The sequence below is a fragment of the Elaeis guineensis genome, chromosome 5 (assembly GCF_000442705.2).
Source record: "Elaeis guineensis isolate ETL-2024a chromosome 5, EG11, whole genome shotgun sequence".
In the NCBI taxonomy this organism is placed as follows: domain Eukaryota; kingdom Viridiplantae; phylum Streptophyta; class Magnoliopsida; order Arecales; family Arecaceae; genus Elaeis; species Elaeis guineensis.
Genome location: NC_025997.2, coordinates 116,187,968 through 116,207,402, shown reverse-complemented (window position 1 = coordinate 116,207,402; position 19,435 = coordinate 116,187,968). Strand labels below are relative to the sequence as shown.

The 19,435-nt window shown below is 36.9% G+C and overlaps 1 protein-coding gene across 50 annotated transcripts in view; it reads right to left on the bottom strand.

Moving 5' to 3' along the window:
* LOC140858183 (uncharacterized) overlaps window positions 1–16,622 on the bottom strand; it is a 36,231-nt gene extending 19,609 nt beyond the window's left edge. For 11 of the 50 annotated variants that reach the window (XM_073258192.1, XM_073258190.1, XM_073258212.1 and 8 more), the window contains exons 1-5: window positions 11,500–16,622; window positions 5,363–11,402; window positions 5,131–5,218; window positions 3,082–3,118; window positions 2,883–2,929 (exon numbers count right to left, since the gene is read on the bottom strand). In XM_073258192.1, coding sequence (XP_073114293.1) covers window positions 2,883–2,929; window positions 3,082–3,118; window positions 5,131–5,181 — 135 coding nt within the window. In that variant the 5' untranslated portion in view covers window positions 5,182–5,218; window positions 5,363–11,402; window positions 11,500–16,622. Of the gene's footprint in view, window positions 1–5; window positions 2,512–2,586; window positions 2,669–2,882; window positions 2,930–3,081; window positions 3,119–4,067; window positions 5,219–5,362; window positions 11,425–11,499 lie in introns of all 50 variants that reach the window. The other 39 variants (XR_012141598.1, XM_073258196.1, XM_073258200.1 and 36 more) reach the window with 39 other exon arrangements.
* Between the last annotated feature and the right edge of the window lie 2,813 nt (window positions 16,623–19,435).

Genomic DNA, 19,435 nt, shown 5'->3' with positions numbered 1-19,435 from the left:
TTAACCTATGAAGTGACAGCAAGCCAAGGAAATGGAATTTATCATTCTAACAAACCAGCATGTGATAGCTCTTAATCAGGTAAAAGAATCAGTGCAATTTGACACTTCAATGGATATAACTGCAAATTTCATCAAAAACAGGAGGTGAAATGAATCATCTCTCTGATCACATATTGCTTCTCAGAATCGAACCAATTATTCAAATCACAATATCTGATAAAGAATAATACAAAAGGAAAAGGAATCCACTCGAAAAGAAACAATCTGATTCCCTGCCTCTACATCATCTCTTTTGTTTGAATTGGATAACAAGGGCATCCCTTTCACGATGGAACCTAAAGCAACCATCAAGAATCAAGAACCATGATTAGGCATGAACATCATCAGAAGTCTTTGTTTCCTGCACAATAATATTTTCATCATATCCATGCGATAGACAAACCCCCTTCACAAGAAATCAATCTATCTGAATTCCAGCCTCTAAATCATGCTTCTCTGGTCCGCAAGATAATGCTTCTGTGATGTTTTCAATCGGACATTAATATATTTTAAAAAAAAACTAAAATTTCATAATCCCGCAACAATTCTTCAACCAAATATAAGAAAATCATGAGGCAAGCCTGAACCTGTACAGTGAGATGGGCAACAATCAGAATCCAATTAAAACACAACACTGCTGATTCCTGTAGATTAATGAAGAGGCACTTCCAGTTTCATAAGATACCTGAACCAATTAAATTCCTTTTCAAAAAGGAAACCAAAATCACGAAAAAATGGGTTCAAACCTCATATCGACGAATTCTCAAAGAAGAACAAACTGCCTCTAATTCTGCAAACCCTAAACCATGTCATAGAGAAATACCAAACTATTGCAAATCCTCAAGAAATTCGAAACCTTAATTACTGCAATCTTCAAGAAAATCTTCAAGAAATTCACTGCAAATCTCCAAGAATTCCCTGGTTCCCTAGATTACTGCAAATCTTCAAGAAATCCCCAGGGAATAGACAGATGATAATAACCATACAAAACCTTACTTGAAAAAATAAAAATAAAAATAAAAATACGAAGAGAAACAACTATAAAGAAGAAGAAACCCCCATGAAAGACTTCTCATGTCCAACATCAAAATATGGAAACTGAAATAACAACTCACAATCAGAAGCATCAAGCATGAGTATCAACATCAGAAACCCCTTCCACGAAGATTGCACGCTGAAAGGATTATTAAAATAAATACTTAAAACTCATAACCCCGGCACCAGTGCTTCAACTGAATACAAGAAAATCATGAAGTAAATCTGAACTCGGACTGTCGGATTGGCAATACTCAAAGATCCAATAAGAATACACCATGGCTGATTCCTGCAGATTAACAATGGAGCACTACCACTTCCATAAGAAAGAAACCTGACCACTTGGATTTTCTTTTTTAGGGAAAAAAAAAAAGTAAACTAAATCACAATAAACCAGATTCAACTGTGAAATCCTCAAACAAGAACAAACAGCTCCTAATTTTGTGAACCCTAACAACCAAGTCACAGAAGATTCCACAACTACTGCAAATCTCCAACCTCAATTTCAGCCTCTGAATCATGCCTATCTTGTCCAACACTGGAAGATGGAATCTAAAGTAACATTGAATTGGAATCAGGAACATCTCTTTCGAGTATTAGTATCAGAAACATCAGAAAACACTCATCAGGCTGCAAAATAATGCTTGTGTGATGCTTTCAAACTGAAAATAATATTGTAAAAATGAATACCAAAAACTGTAAAACTGGCAGCAGGAAAATCATAAGCAAGTCTGAACTCATATTGTTGGATTGGCGATATTCAAAAACTGATCAAAACACATTACAAGAAATGCCTGTAGTTTAACAAAAGAGCACTCCCAGTTCCAAAAAAAAAACTCAACCACTTGCATTATTTTCAAAAAGAAGATCACAAGAAACCATATTCGATTGTCAAACACACAAACAAGAACAAACAGCTTCTAATTCTGTAAACACTAAAACCAAGTCAAAAAAATTGCTGCAAATCTTCAAGAAACTCACTACCATAATAAATGCAAATCTTCAAGAAATCTACATCCGCTTGCAAGCAAGAATAGAGTAAAACCACCAATAATATTGATACTGATAATGAAATTAAAGAAGCCAACAGTATGTAAATGATGATTAAAATACAATGAAATGACATAAGCCAGTGAGCCCCCTCTGTTCATCAGCTGAAATGTCACCTACAGTACTACTCTCATAATTACAAATTGCTTCTTCCCTTGGATTCCCCCATGATGCTTTCACAGATCAAATCAAATTTCTAGTGAAGCAAAAGAGTAATCCATATCAAAAGTTAGAGCATGAGGAACAAAGATGAACAGAATAGACTAACAGATACTAAGTCACTCAGCAGTAGCAGAATAAAAATCAATTCACATATGCACCAATGCACGAAAAATCACTGCTCCACTTGGATTGCTCCATTATGCCTTCACGAATCAAATCATAGTTCTGGTGAGGAAAACGACAGGATTACCAATAATAAAGAAATATTTGAGTAATTGGAACAAGGATGAAAAAACAAACCCAGATTTAAGTCTAGCAGCTACTAAGTCACTTATCAAAAGAAGAACTTATATCAGCTCTAACTTCTAAGACACACCATTGCCTACAATATATAATAGCACGATTATCAATACAAGAAAAAGTATAGTGCAAATCTAACAGGAAGAAAATAAAGCTCATTACAAATCATAATCCAGCATTTTCCAAAATCTACCAAGGGACCAGACCCATTAAGAGAACACAAGCCAATAATGGAACAGGGCGACTATTTGGTACACAAATGCACAAAAACAATGACTAGGATATAAAGGACACACCCTGCTCTTCTGCCTTGGAAAAATTGCATCCCGCAATACAAGCACATCTGCGACGGCAGAAATAATAAATTAATCTTCCATGTGAATAGTTTGTGAACAAAAAAATATAGTAAACTCCACTAACAAACATTTCGATCCCCTTAATAAAAAATCACAACATTAAACTCCAGTTTTTATATAGCCTTCAAGATCAAGATACCCCTGAGATAGATTGTTTCCCACTTGCACTGGCTTTTCTGCAACAACAGAAATAACAAGTTATCCTATCATATAAACTCTTAAGTATCAGGAGAAAACAACTATAACTGATTCTAAACTCAAGGCTAAAAATGATGCCAGTGAAAATGGTCATATCATACTCCAATTAGTGCATACATCCTATAATGATCAAGGAGCGGGTCATAGAAATGAGAGATGATCGCAAGCTTACTAGATAAATGGGAATGAATATATTCTGGAACCAAGAGACAAAGCTACAAAGCCACTAAACAAAATAGACTCCATATTATATGCTTTATGAACTGGCACTGCATAAAGATGAATACAAGCTAGCAGATACCTTCAACCCTATGAAAATAAAAAAAAAGGATCATCACAGATAACCAAACCCATAATCTACTTACCTCCATAACCTATAGTACACAAAAACCATCAATAATCCCAATGATATTATACTATGTAACACCAATTCCCTCAATGTCCCCATGAATGAGGTATGTTAGACCATCCATGTTTCCCCACCCATATTTCCTTACTGCCCTCCCCCTGCTCCTTGTTTGCATTTTCCCTTCAGTGCGGCAGTTACCAACAAGATTCAAAAAGTTCGAGTCAGACCTTATCAAAAAATAATGTGCATCCTATATGCCACATTCTTGATAAACAAGCAATCAAGAAACTAACAGTCTGAATAGATAACAATAATACAATAAATACCGTACCAAAAAATGAGATGCTCTCATACTAGTTAACTATTCTTCAACTCTTTAATGACACATTGTAGATAGAGAGAAACAATAGCATAATCAAATTTATATGTAAAACAACGTATTGCTCAGGATGCCTGTTACAAGGAGGATAAGAATCAAAAGGATCGAACTACCAACTCATTTCGGTGAATTATAGAACATCAAAAGCTGTGGTATCTTATGGATCCAACCCACACAACATAAACTGAAAGATCCCAACCTTTATCTGCGAAGTGATTCATGAAAATTTCTTCCTTAACTCTAACCCGCCATGTTGCCTTCACTGATCAAACTGAGGTGCTGAAAAGCGAACAAAAGGGTTGCTAAGATAGTCACCCAAAAATAAAATCACGGTGCTGAAAATATAGATCGACAGATTCCCAATTAAGATTGAAATATGGAAATTAGGAACACAGGTATACAAACAAAAACTATGATATAAATTAGAGACAAACCCTTCCACAAGGGTAAAACTGTGATTTGCAGCACAAACTCAGCAACAGAACAAATAATAAATTAACCTCCTCAATTTGAACAGCTGGTGGAGGAAAGAATAGAAAATATTCACTCCGCTATCAAAGATGACGAACAACCTTCATCAATTCATTCCTCCAAACCATTTTCCATTATCAGATCAAGAGTACCTTTGAGCAAGATTGCCCACGATGCACAGGCTCCTATGCAATGCCAGCAGTAACAAATTAATGAGCTTAAGGAACCCACTCCATAGTTTAAAAAAAACATACCTTCTCTCTTTCACCCAAAATCTCTCAAGCGCTCAAGTAAGTCAAACAAATGAGAGAAGCTCACAAGGTCACCAACTCAACAGGGATGAATGAGATCATGGACTCCTAAAGAATTTGTGGAAGGAAGCACCTTCATTAAAAACCCTTCCTTAATCCCAGTTACTCAAACTTTCAGCGCTCAGAACAAAGATTGACAAATTATAAATTAATGTTGAAAATGGCCAAGCTATAAATAAGGACAAACCCTTCCACATGGGCAAAATAATAACCTACAGCAAAGTTACTGCAACAACACAAACCATACAGTAACTTCCAACGTTCCCCATGAACAGCTAGTGCACGAAAAAGTAGTCTATCAAAGATGAGAAACTCCCTCCATAGAAAATCATATCATTACATTTCCTTCGAACTGTCTTCATTATCAGGTAAAGATGCACTTGAGCAAGATAACCTGATGTTGTGCAAGCTCTCTGTGACATCAGAAATACCAATCCTATGACTTGAACTCTAAGTTTAAGAACAAATGGGAAATATTACCAATTCTATGATAAAGGTTGAGGAACACGCTCCATCAAAAGCACATATCATGATCCAATCCACACAGATGTCTTGAGAGCTGACGGTTCTGGTCAAAAAAATAAGAGAACATCACCAGGTTATTAATAACACAAATGAATGAGATTTCTGGAATACAGAAATGAAACTTGACAAAGCATATAAGCAGCAGATCCACTTATCAAGATAGCATCCCATGTCAAGCCCCACATACCGTGACCCCTAGATTATCAGGGGAAGTGAGGAATCCTCATCATGAAAAATCCTTTCTTAACACTAATTCCTCTAGTATCGCCCTTCACAGATCAAATCAAGGTTCTGGTGAAGCAAATAAAAGGATTGCTAAAATATGAGCCCAAAAGAAAACCCTATTGAGAAAAAAGGGTGATTAAAAACATATAGGCATCAAATACAAACAATGATATAAATAAGGACGATTCCTTCTATATTGGCTAATATGGGGCAAAATTGTATCCTGCAGCACAAGCTAAACTGCAACAGCACAAATAATAAATTAACCTTTATGTTTCCACATGAGCAGCTACCGCACGAAAAGGCAAGCATAATGAACCCCGCTATCAAGATTAGAAACTCTATTCAGTAAAAAAAAAAAAACATATCATTGCATTCCATTTCCTCGGCGCTTCCTTCAATTATAAGATGAAGATACCTCTTCAGCAAGATTTTCCCAAGTTGCGTAAGCTCTTCTGCAACATCACAAATAACAAACTAAGAAAGACCTGAACTAAAAGCATAAAGGCCAAAAATTAGCACAATCAATTCAATAATCAAAGCGAGAAAACCCTTCATGAAAAAACAAATATACTCTCCAATGGAGCCAGATTGTATTAAGAACTCAAGGTGTTGGTCGAAAATGAGAGAATCGCCAGGCCACTGATGCAACAGGAAATCATGAAACAACTGCCAACATCAATCACAAGATGATATATTGCATGAGATTAACCAAGAAATCAAGATTATCCCAGATCTAGATAAGCACTCGATGTAAAAGGGATCACCACCGAAAGTATAATAGCAGATGCAGTGTATCAGAATTATAACAGACAAACCTAAACTTGCTTGGAGGGAGAATGGAAAAGAAATGCAAGAGAACAAATACACCAGAGAACCGCAAATAACGCATAAACCACGATTGTGAGCACTAATGGATCAGAAAGATGAGCCAATAATACAACCCAAGAATGAAGAAGAACTGTGAAAGGACTTGAAAGGTGGATGAGTCCTATAAAATCAATATACAAGGGGAAAAAGTAGTCCTGACCAATAATGAAAACCTCAAATACCTTGTATCTAGGAAGGCATCGAATGACCCAACCTTTTGAAGATGATGCCCACCACATCCTTCCAAATACTACAGTAACAACAGAAGTAATGGCCACACTCAACAACACATGGGACAAAAAAGAGTAGGACATCTTTTGCTTCTATTTGCAGCATCCTCTGAATCATAAAAAGCAAATGCACTAAGTTAATTTGTCAATAACCCTGATTGATCAACATGATGAAAGTACACCATAATCGAAATATATATTATATTGGTGAACAAATCCCACATCCGAAATCCATTCTCCAGCGTCTGCATCTCCAACAAGTAATGACTCGGTATTCTGGTAAACCAAGATGAACCAGTCAACAATGTAAGCTCAAGTAACAACCAATTAAGCAGCAGGAAGAGTAGAAATATCATGTTCCCACAATGCTTAACCTATGAAGTGACAGCAAGCCAAGGAAATCGAATTTATCATTCTATCAAACCAGCTTGTGATAGCTCTAATCAGGTAAAAGAATCAGTGCAATTTGACACTTCAATGAATATAACTGCAAAATTCATAAAAAACAGGAGGTTAAATGAATCATCTCTCTGATCGCATATATCTTCTCAGAATCAAACCAATTATTCAAAACACAATATCTGATAAAGAATAATACAAAAGGAAAAGGAATCCACTCGAAAAGAAACAATCTGATTCCCTGCATCTACACCATCTCTTTTGTTTGAATTGGATAACAAGGGCATCCCTTTCACGATGGAACCTAAAGCAACCATCAAGAATCAAGAACCATGATTAGGCATGAACATCATCAGAAGTCTTTGCTTCCTGCACAATAATATTTTCATCATATCCATGCGATAGACAAACCCCCTTCACAAGAAATCAATCTATCTGAATTCCAGCCTCTAAATCATGCATCTCTGGTCCGCAAGATAATGCTTCTGTGGTATTTTCAAATGGACCTTAATATATTTAAAAAAAAACTAAAATTTCATAATCCCCCAACAATTCTTCAACCAAATATAAGAAAATCATGAAGCAAGCCTGAACTTGTACAGTAGGATGGGCAACAATCAGAATCCAATTAAAACACAACACTGCTGATTCCTGTAGATTAATGAAGAGGCACTTCCAGTTTCATAATATACCTGAACCACTTAAATTCCTTTTAGAAAAAAGGGTGATTAAAAACATATAGGCATCATATACAAACAATGATATGAATCGTCTATATTGGCTAATATGGGGCAAAATTGTATCCTGCAGCACAAGCTAAACTGCAACAGCACAAATAATAAATTAACCTTTATGTTTCCACATGAGCAGCTACCGCACGAAAAGGCAAGCATAATGAACCCCGCTATCAAGATTAGAAACTCAATTCAGTAAAAAAAAAAAAAAAAAACATATCATTGCATTCCATTTCCTCTGCGCTTCCTTCAATTATCAGATGAAGATACCCCTTCAGCAAGATTTTCCCAAGTTGCGTAAGCTCTTCTGCAACATCACAAATAACAAACTAAGAAAGACCTGAACTAAAAGCATAAAGGCCAAAAATTAGCACAATCAATTCAATAATCAAAGCGAGAAAACCCTTCATGAAAAAACAAATATACTCTGCAATGGAGCCAGATTGTATTAAGAACTCAAGGTGTTGGTCGAAAATGAGAGAATCGCCAGGCCACCGATGCAACAGGAAATCATGAAACAACTGCCAACATCAATCACAAGATGATATATTGCATGACATTAACCAAGAAATCAAGATTATCCCAGATCTAGATAAGCACCCGATGTAAAAGGGATCACCACCGAAAGTATAGTAGCAGATGCAGTGTATCAGAATTATAACAGACAAACCTAAACTTGCTTGGAGGGAGAATGGAAAAGACATGCAAGAGCACAAATACACCAGAGAACCGCAAATAACGCATAAACCATGATTGTGAGCACTAATGGATCAGAAAGATGAGCCAATAATACAACCCAAGAATGAAGAAGAACTGTGAAAGGACTTGGAAGGTGGATGAGTCCTATAAAATCAATATACAAGGGGAAAAAGTAGTCCTGACCAATAATGAATACCTCAAATACCGTGTATCTAGGGAGGCATCGAATGATCCAACCTTTTGAAGATGATGCCCACCACATCCTTCCAAATACTACAGTAACAACAGAAGTAATGGCCACACTCAACAACACGTGGGACAAAAAGGAGTAGGACATCTTCTGAATCATAAAAAGCAAATGCACTAAGTTAATTGGTCAATAACCCTGATTGATCAACATGATGAAAGTACACCATAACCGAAACATATATTGCTGAACAAATCCCATCCGAGATCCATTCTCCAGCCTCTGCATCTCCATCAAGTAATGACTCGGTATTCTGGTAAACCAAGATGAACCAGTCAGCAATGTAAGCTCAAGTAACAACCAATTAAGCAGCAGGAAGAGTAGAGATATCATGTTCCCACAATGCTTAACCTATGAAGTGACAGCAAGCCAAGGAAATCGAATTTATCATTCTATCAAACCAGCATGTGATAGCTCTAATCAGGAAAAAGAATCAGTGCAATTTGACACTTCAATGCATATAACTGCAAATTTCATCAAAAACAGGAGGTTAAATGAATCATCTCTCTGATCGCATATTGCTTCTCAGAATCAAACCAATTATTCAAATCACAAAATCTGATAAAGAATAATACAAAAGGAAAAGGAATCCACTCAAAAAGAAACAATCTGATTCCCTGCCTCTACATCATCTCTTTTGTTTGAATTGGATAACAAGGGCATCCCTTTCACGATGGAACCTAAAGCAACCATCAAGAATCAAGAACCATGATTAGGCATGAACATCATCAGAAGTCTTTGTTTCCTGCACAATAATATTTTCATCATATCCATGCAATAGACAAACCCCCTTCACAAGAAATCAATCTATCTGAATTCCAGCCTCTAAATCATGCTTCTCTGGTCCGCAAGATAATGCTTCTGTGATGTTTTCAAACTGACCTTAATATATTTTAAAAAAACTAAAATTTCATAATCCCGCAACAATTCTTCAACTAAATATAAGAAAATAATGAAGCAAGCCTGAACTTGTACAGTAGGATGGGCAACAATCAGAATCCAATTAAAACACAACACTGCTGATTCCTGTAGATTAATGAAGAGGCACTTCCAGTTTCATAATATACCTGAACCACTTAAATTCCTTTTAGAAAAAAACCCAAAATCATGAAAAAACAGGTTCAAACCTCATATCGATGAATTCTCAAAGAAGAACAAACTGCTTCTAATTCTGCAAACCCTAAACCATGTCATACAGAAATACCTAACTGTTGCAAATCCTCAAGAAATTCGCTACCTTAATTACTGCAATCTTCAAGAAATTCACTGCAAATCTCCAAGAATTCCCCGGTTCCCTTGATTACTGCAAATCTTCAAGAAATCCCCAGGGAATAGACAGATGATAATAACCATACAAAACCTTAATTGAAAAAACAAAAATAAAAACACGAAGAGAAACAACTATAAAGAAGAAGAAACCCCCATGAAAGACTTCTCATGTCCAACATCAGAATATGGAAACTGAAATAACAACTCACAATCAGAAGCATCGAGCATGAGTATCAACATCAGAAACATCAGAAACCACTTCCACGATGATTGCACGCTGAAAGTATTTTTAAAATAAATACTTAAAACTCATAACCCCGGCACCAGTGCTCCAACTGAATACAAGAAAATGATGAAGTAAATCTGAACTCGGACTGTCAGATTGGCGATACTCAAAGGTCCAATCAGAATACACCATGGCTGATTCCTGCAGATTACCAATGGAGCACTACCACTTCCATAAGAAAAAAACCTGACCACTTGGATTCTTTTTTAGGGAAAAAAGGAAAACTAAATCACAATAAACCAGATTCAACTGTCAAATCCTCAAACAAGAACAAACAGCTCCTAATTTTGTGAACCCTAATAACCAAGTCACAGAAGATTCCTCAACTACTGCAAATCTTCAATCTCAATTTCAGCCTCTGAATCATGCCTATCTTGTCCAACACCGGAAGATGGAATCTAAAGTAACATTGAATTGGAATCAGGAACATCTCTTTTGAGTATTAGCATCAGAAACATCAGAAAACACTCTTCAGGCTGCAAAATAATGCTTGTGTGATGCTTTCAAACTGCAAATAATATTGTAAAAATGAATGCCAAAAACTGTAAAACTGGCAGCAGGAAAATCATAAGCAAGTCTGAACTCATATTGTTGGATTGGCGATATTCAAAAACTGATCAAAACACGTTACAAGAAATGCCTGTAGATTAACAAAAGAGCACTCCCAGTTCCATAAAAAAACTCGACCACTTGAATTATTTTCAAAAAGAAGATCACACGAAACCGGATTCAATTGTCAAACACACAAACAAGAACAAACAGCTTCTAATTCTGTAAACCCTAAAACCAAGTCAAAAAAATTGCTGCAAATCTTCAAGAAACTCACTACCATAATAAATGCAAATCTTCAAGAAATCTACATCCGCTTGCAAGCAAGAATAGAGTAAAACCACCAATAATCTTGATACTGATAATGAAATTGAAGAAGCCAACAGTATGTAAATGATGATTAAAATACAATGAAATGACATAAGCCAGTGAGCCCCTTCCGTTCATCAGCTGAAATGTCACCTACAGTACTACTCTCATAATTACAAATTGCTTCTTCCCTTAGATTCCCCCATGGTGCCTTCACAGATCAAATCAATTTTCTAGTGAAGCAAAAGAGATGAACACTAATCCATATCAAAAGTTAGAGCATGAGGAACAAAGATGAGCAGAATAGACTAACAGATACTAAGTCAGTCAGCAGTAGCAGAATATATATCAATTCCCATATGCACCAATGCACGAAAAATCACTGCTCCACTTGGATTGCTCCATTATGCCTTCACGAATCAAATCACAGTTCTGGTGAGGCAAATGACAGGATTACCAATAATAAAGAAATATTTGAGTAATTGGAACAAGGATGAAAATACAAACCCAGATTTAAGTGTAGCAGCTACTAAGTCACTTATCAATAGAAGAACTTATATCAGTTCTAAGACACACCATTGCCTACAATATATAACAGCACGATTATCAATACAAGAAAAAATATAGTGCAAATCTAACAGGAAGAAAATGAAGCTCATTACAAATCATAATCCAGGATTTTCCAAAATCTACCAAGGGACCAGATCCATTAAGAGAACACAAGCCAATAATGGAACAAGGCGACTATTTGGTACACCAATGCACATAAACAATGACTAGGATATAAAGGACACACTCTGCTCTTCTACCTTGGAAAAATTGCATCCTGCAATATAAGCACGTCTGCGACAGAAGAAATAATAAATTAATCTTCCATGTGAATAGTTTGTGAACAAAAAAATATAGTAAACTCCACTAACAAACATTTCGATCCCCTTAACAAAAAAATCACAACATTAAACTCCAGTTTTTATATAATGTTCAAGATCAAGATACCCCTGAAATAGATTGTTTCCCAGTTGCACTGGCTTTTCTGCAACAACAGAAATAACAAGTTAACCTATCATATAAACTCTTAAGTATCAGGGGAAAACAACTATAACTGATTCTAAACTCAAGGCTAAGGATGATGGCAGTGAAAACGGTCACATCATATTCCAATTAGTGCATACATCCTATAATGATCAAGGAGCAGGTCAAAGAAATGAGAGATGGTCACAAGCTTACCAGATCAATGGGAATGAATATATTCTGGAACCAAGAGATAAAGCTACAAAGCCACTTAACAAAATAGACTCCATATTATATGCTTTACGAACTGCCACTGCATAAAGATGAATACAAGCTAGCAGATACCTTCAACCCTATGAAAATAAAAAAAAGGATCATCACAGATAACCAAATCCATAATCTACTTACCTCCATAACCTATAGTACACAAAAACCGTCAATAATCCCATTGATATTCTACTATGTCACACCAATTCCCTCAATGTCCCCATGCATGAGGTATGTTAGACCATCCATGTTTCCCCACCCGTGTTTCCTTACCCTGCCCTCCCCCTGCTCCTTGTTTGCATTTTCCCTTCAGTGCAGCAGTTACCAACAAGATTCAAAAAGTTCGAGTCAGTCCTTATCAAAAAATAATGTGCATCCTATATGCCACATTCTTGATAAACAAGCGATCAAGAAACTAACAGTCTGAATAGATAACAATAATACAATAAATACCATACCAAAAAATGAGATTTTCTCATACTAGTTAACTATTCTTCAACTCCTTAATGACACATTGTAGATAGAGAGAAACAATAGGATAATCAAATTTATATGTAAAACAACGTATTGCTCAGGATGCCTGTTACAAGGAGGATAAGAATCAAAAGGATCGAACTACTAACTCCTTTCGGTGAATTATAGAACATCAAAAGCTGTGGTATCTTATGGATCCAACCCACACAACATAAACTGAAAGATCCCAAACTTTATCTGTGAAGTGATTCAAGAAAATTTCTTCCTTAACTCTAACCCTCCATGTTGCCTTCACTGATCAAACTTAGGTGCTGAAAAGCAAACAAAAGGGTTGCTAAGATAGTCACCCAAAATTAAAATCGCGGTGCTGAGAATATAGATCGACAGATTCCAAATCAAGATTGAATTATGGAAATTAGGAACACAGGTATACAAACAAAAACTATGATATAAATTAGAGACAAACCCTTCCACAAGGGTAAAACTGTGATTTGCAGCACAAACTCTGCAACAGAACAAATAATAAATTAACCTCCTCAGTTTGAACAGCTGGTGGAGGAAAGAATAGAAAATATTCACTCCACTATCAAAGATGACAACAACCTTCATCATTTCATTCCTGCAAACCATTTTCCATTATCAGATCAAGAGTACCCTTGAGCAAGATTGCCCATGATGCACAAGCTCCTATGCAATGCCAGCAATAACAAATTAATGAGCTTAAGGAACCCACTCCATAGTTAAAAAAGACATACCTTCTCTCTTTCACCCAAAATCTCTCAAGCGCTCAAGGAAGTCAAACAAATGAGAGAAGCTCACAAGGTCACCCAACTCAACAGAGATGAATGAGATCATGGACTCCTAAAGAATTTGTGGAAGGAAGCACCTTCATGAAAAACCCTTCCTTAATCCCAGTTACTCAAACTTTCAGCACTCAGAACAAAGATTGACAAATTATAAATTAATCTTGAAAATGGCCAAGCTAGAAATACAGACAAACCCTTCCACATGGGCAAAATAATAACCTACAGCAAAGTTACTGCAACAACACAAACCATACAGTAACTTCCAACATTCCCCATGAACAGCTAGTGTATGAAAAAGTAGTCTATCAAAGATGAGAAACTCCCTCCATAAAAAATCATATCATTACATTTCCTTCAAACCATCTTCATTATCAGGTAAAGATGCCCTTGAGCAAGATAACCTGATGTGGTGCAAGCTCTCTGTGACATCAGAACTACCAATCCTATGACTTGAACTCTAAGTTTAAGAACAAATGGGAAATATTACCAATTCTATAATAAAGGTTGAGGAACACCCTCCCTCAAAAGCACATATCATGATCCAATCCACCCAGATGTCTTGAGAGCTGATGGTTCTGGTCAAAAAAATGAGAGAACATCACCAGGTTATTAATAACACAAATGAATGAGATTTCTGGAATACAGAAATGAAACTTGACAAAGCATATAAGCAGCAGATCCACTTATCGAGATAGCATCCCATGTCAAGCCCCACATACTGTGACCCTTAGATTATCAGGGGAAGAGAGGAAGCCTCATCATGAAAAATCCTTTCTGAACACTAATTCCTCTAGTATCGCCCTTCACTGATCAAATCAAGGTTCTGGTGAAGCAAATAAAAGGATTGCTAAAATATGAGCCCAAAAGAAAACCCTATTGAGAAAAGAGGGTGATTAAAAACATATAGGCATCAAATACAAACACTGATATAAATAAGGACGATTCCTTCTATATTGGCTAATATGGGGCAAAATTGTATCCTGCAGCACAAGCTAAACTGCAACAGCACAAATAATAAATTAACCTTTATGTTTCCACATGAACAGCTACCACACGAAAAAGCAAGCATAATGAACCCCGCTTTCAAGATTAGAAACTCTATTCGGTAAAAAAAAAAAAAATCATATCATTGCATTCCATGTCCTCTGCACTTCCTTCAATTATCAGATGAAGATACCCCTTCAGCAAGATTTTCCCAAGTTGCGTAAGCTCTTCTGCAACATCACAAATAACAAACTAAGAAAGACCTGAACTAAAAGCATAAAGGCCAAAAGTTAGGACAATCAATTTAATAATCAAAGTGAGGAAACCCTTCATGAAAAAACAAATATACTCTCCAATGGAGCCAGATTGTATTAAGAACTCAAGGTGCTGGTCGAAAATGAGAGAATCACCAGGCCACTGATGCAACAGGAAATCATGAAACAACTGCCAACATCAATCACAAGATGATATATTGCATGAGATTAACCAAGAAATCAAAATTATCCCAGATCTAGATAAGCACTCGATGTAAAAGGGATCACCACCGAAAGTATAGTAGCAGATGCGGTGTATCAGAATTATAACAGACAAACCTAAACTTGCTTGGAGGGAGAATGGAAAAGACATGCAAGAGCACAAATACACCAGCCTCTGAATAATAAAAAGCAAATGCGCCAAGTTAATTTGCCAATAACCTTGTTTGATCAACATGATGAAAGTACACCATAATCGTAATATATATTGGTGAACAAATCCCATCCGAGATCCATTCTCCAGCCTCTGCATCTCCATCAAGTAATGACTTGGTATTTTGGTAAACCAAGATGAACCAGTCAGCAATGTAACCTCAAGTAACAACCAATTAAGCAGCAGGAAGAGTAGAAATATCATGTTCCCAGAATGCTTAACATATGAAGTGACAGCAAGCAAAGGAAATGGAATTTATCATTCTATCAAACCAGTATGTGATAGCTCTGATCAAGTAAAAGAATCAGTGCAATTTGACACTTCAACGGATACAACTGCAACCAAACAAAAGGATTGCATCAAAAACAGGAGGTTAAATAAATCATCTCTCTGATCACATATTGCTTCTCAGAATCGAACCAGTTATTCAAATCACAATATCTGACCAAGGATCATAGGAAAAGAAAAGGAATCTCCTCGAAAAGAAACAATCTGAATCCCTGCCTCTGCATCATCTCTTTTGTTTGAATTGAATAACAAGGGCATCCCTTTCATGATGGAACTTAAAGCAACGATCATGAATCAAGAACCAAAGCAACGATCAAGAATCAAGAACCAAAGCAACCATCAAGAATTAAGAACCATGATTAGGCATGAACATCGTCAGAAGTCTTTGTTTCCTGCACAATAATATTTTCATCATATCCTTGTGATAGACAAACCCCCTTCACAAGAAATCAATCTATCTGAATTCCAGCCTCTAAATCATGCTTCTCTGGTCCGACATCTAGTATTGAACCTGAAGTAACATTAAATCGGGATCAGGAACTATCAGCACCATCAACATCAGAAACCATCGTCTAGCTACAAGATAATGCTTCTGCGATGTTTTCAAGCTGACCATAATATATGGAAAAAAAAAACAAAAACTCATAATCCCGCAACGATTCTTCAACCAAATATAAGAAAATCATGAGGCAAGCTTGAACTTGTACAGTCGTATGGGCAACACTCAGAATCCAATTAAAACACAACACCGCTGATTCCTGTAGATTAACGAAGAGACACTCCCAGTTTCATAAGATACCTGAACCACTTCAATTCTTTTTAAAAAGGAAACCTAAATCACGAAAAAACGGGTACGAAGCTCATATCGACGAATTCTCAAAGAAGAACAAACTGCTTCTAATTCTGCAAACCCTAAGACCATGTCATAGAGAAATATCTAACTATTGCAAATCTTCAAGAAATTCACTACCTTCATTGCTGCAATCTTCAAGAAATTCACCGCAAATCTCCAAGAATTCCCCGGTTCCTACTATAAAGTAGAAGAAAACCATGTAAGGCCACCCGAACAATCACCCACGGCACCTCGTGCGCTAGCCGGGCGAACGTGGGGCGGGGCGGTCCGCTATTTATAGACAAGGTGGGGAAGGAGGAACGGAAGGGATTGAACGGATGAGAAAGAAGCGACGGTCAGATCGGGTACGCGTTTTCTAAAGGCGGTGGGAGTGGGCCCGTCGGTGGTTTCCTGGTGGGTGTCGGATTTGGACCGCGTCAAAACACGAATTTTTATTATTTTTAAAATTATTTATCAAAATAATATTTTTTAAAAAATATTTATGAAATTACTATTCACAAAAAAATTCGTGCTACTATAAAGCTATTTTAGTTGCCATGTGAATCCTCCCTCCATGCCATGTGAGAGAATGCAAGATGGTGAGTCAACCGATAATATCGACGTTTGAAAGAGCAACTTTCATAGTCGTCTTATGAAAGGCTTTCAAACGATGACCATAAAAATCACCCTTCCAAATGCCGACTCTCAAGGAACTTATCCAAAAAAAATAAAAATCACAGTCGGCCCCCCTCTTCCTTGTGACAAACCAGTCGGTCCCTCCCTCCTCCCAGCGACACTCGATTCCCTCTCCAATGACACTCGGTCCCCCCTCCTCCCCGTGACACTCGGTCCCCCCTCCCCGCGACACTCGATCCCCCCTCCCCGCGCGATCTCTCCCTCTCGATCCCCTCATCCCTACGCGATCTCTCCCTTTCGATCCCCCCTCCTCCTCACGCGATCCCCACCGCTCGATGCCCCTCTCCTCCTCATGCGATCCCCACCGCTCGATGCCCCCCTCCTCCTCACGCGATCTCTCCCTCTCGGTCCCTAGTGTAAACGCCCCGCCTCAGTCCCCTGCGGCCATCCCCCTCCTCCTCTCAGCACGAAAACCCCAGCCCCCTACTCATCCTCGGCGTACCTCTCCGTACTGCTACCGGCATTCCTCAAAGATATTTTTTTTCATTTTTTTAATTTTTATGATTTATTTTTTATTTGAATTATAAATTTATTTTTATAATATTTATTTATAATTTTATAACGGAAGGTAATTTGTATAGAGGAAAGTAATTTAATGTAAATATAATATTTATTTATAAATAAATTATTAAAATATTTTTTTACTTGAAATTATTTAGATAGTTGGGCCCAAAATCTGTGGCCCAACTACTAAGTTTATGTTTTTTAAAAATTTTATATTACATGAAATCATAGACCCGTCTTTTGATTAATGTACATATTCCAAAATATTCGTATAATTTTTTTTTATACGGATGGGAGAATTATGTACATTGATCAATTGATTGTCCAGTTTGGACTGTTTAGAAATTATAATTAATTCTATAGATAATTATGGTAATCAACCGATGTGCACAATAGGAGCTGAAAGAAATTTCGAACAGCATTTTTCTTTAGTTTTCCTTACACATTTTTAGCCGTGTGGGGATAACTAAGGAAAAATGCTGTCAAAATTTTTTTCGGCTCCTATTGCGCATCGGTTGATTATCATAATTACCTATAGAATTAATACAATTTCTGAATGAGATAGAACCTAACTTTACCTACTAGACAGCAATAGGATGCATTTATTAAAATCATTTGAAATATTAAGTACTTTTTCCTAGCAAACATCTGTTTATATATCCATGCAGTTACTTCTCACAATAATTTTCAATAAAATTTTTAATAAAATAGATCCAAGTCTCGTCACTGTTATCTTTCATTGGGATGGAAGGATTAGTCATAATGCTAACGGTGCATATTATGATGGTGGAAGGATCTGGATGATAACGGTGGATCGAATGCAACATATCTAGAACTTGTGTGAGTTTGCTATGCTATCACCAGATGGAATCCCAATCACTGTGGAGTTTCCCTATTATGTAGATTTTTGATGCATACCGTTGGACAATATTTGACTATACCTATTAAAAATGATCAGAACACTAACATCATTTTGAGCATCTCATCAAAGGGGGTTTTTCGAGCTGTTGAAATTTTTATTGAGCCGGCAGTGGTAGGAGTTTCGGATGGTGATGAACAGTATGTTAGTATGTCTCAGGCTGTATATGCCCCACTTGCACAATCAGGGATGGATGGTTCTCTATCTGATGCAGCTCCAATAGTCGATGAAACTGGATATCAGTATAAAAGTACCCCTATATGTACCATTGGTGGACCAGCAGCATCCGTGACTAGTAGTCCTCAGTACATTGTAGGTACAAAGTCTGCATATCAATATTCATATAACACCGTATTTGATGATACGAATGCCGGTCCTCATTATGTGGCAGCTACCATGGAACACGTGGAGCACGAATCTTATGATCCTGTATCACTTAATCAGCCACATACAACATGTGCCAGACTAGAAGGATTGGGAACTGTAATGGCTGAGACAATTTTATTTGAAAATGAAGCCGTTGTTAGTTATGATCCTAATCCTACCGATGATAAAGATGAAGATAATGATGCGGAGTCTGATGACAGTGATAGTGGACAATCTAGTGCAGAAGAGGATGTCCCACTATATGAGGCACCTCTTGTTCCTGAATTTGGGCTAGTTGATGCATCCGACGACTATGAAGCCACATCCTATAGAGCTTTATCAAAACATCCATTATTTGGTGGGAATGAAAAGTTAAGAAAATAAATGGTATTTAGATCGAAAGAACAAGTCTAACATGTCGTGAAACAATATGCCATTCGCACCCACTATTCTTTCAAAGTCATCGAGTCAGATAGAGTTAAATGGAGCATCGTGTATAAACAGTCTGATATTTATAGTTGACATCTCTGTGCATTCCTTCGGATCAAGACGCAGCGATGGGAGATTATGGTATATAAAGAGCCACACACATGCTTGAATACAGATGTA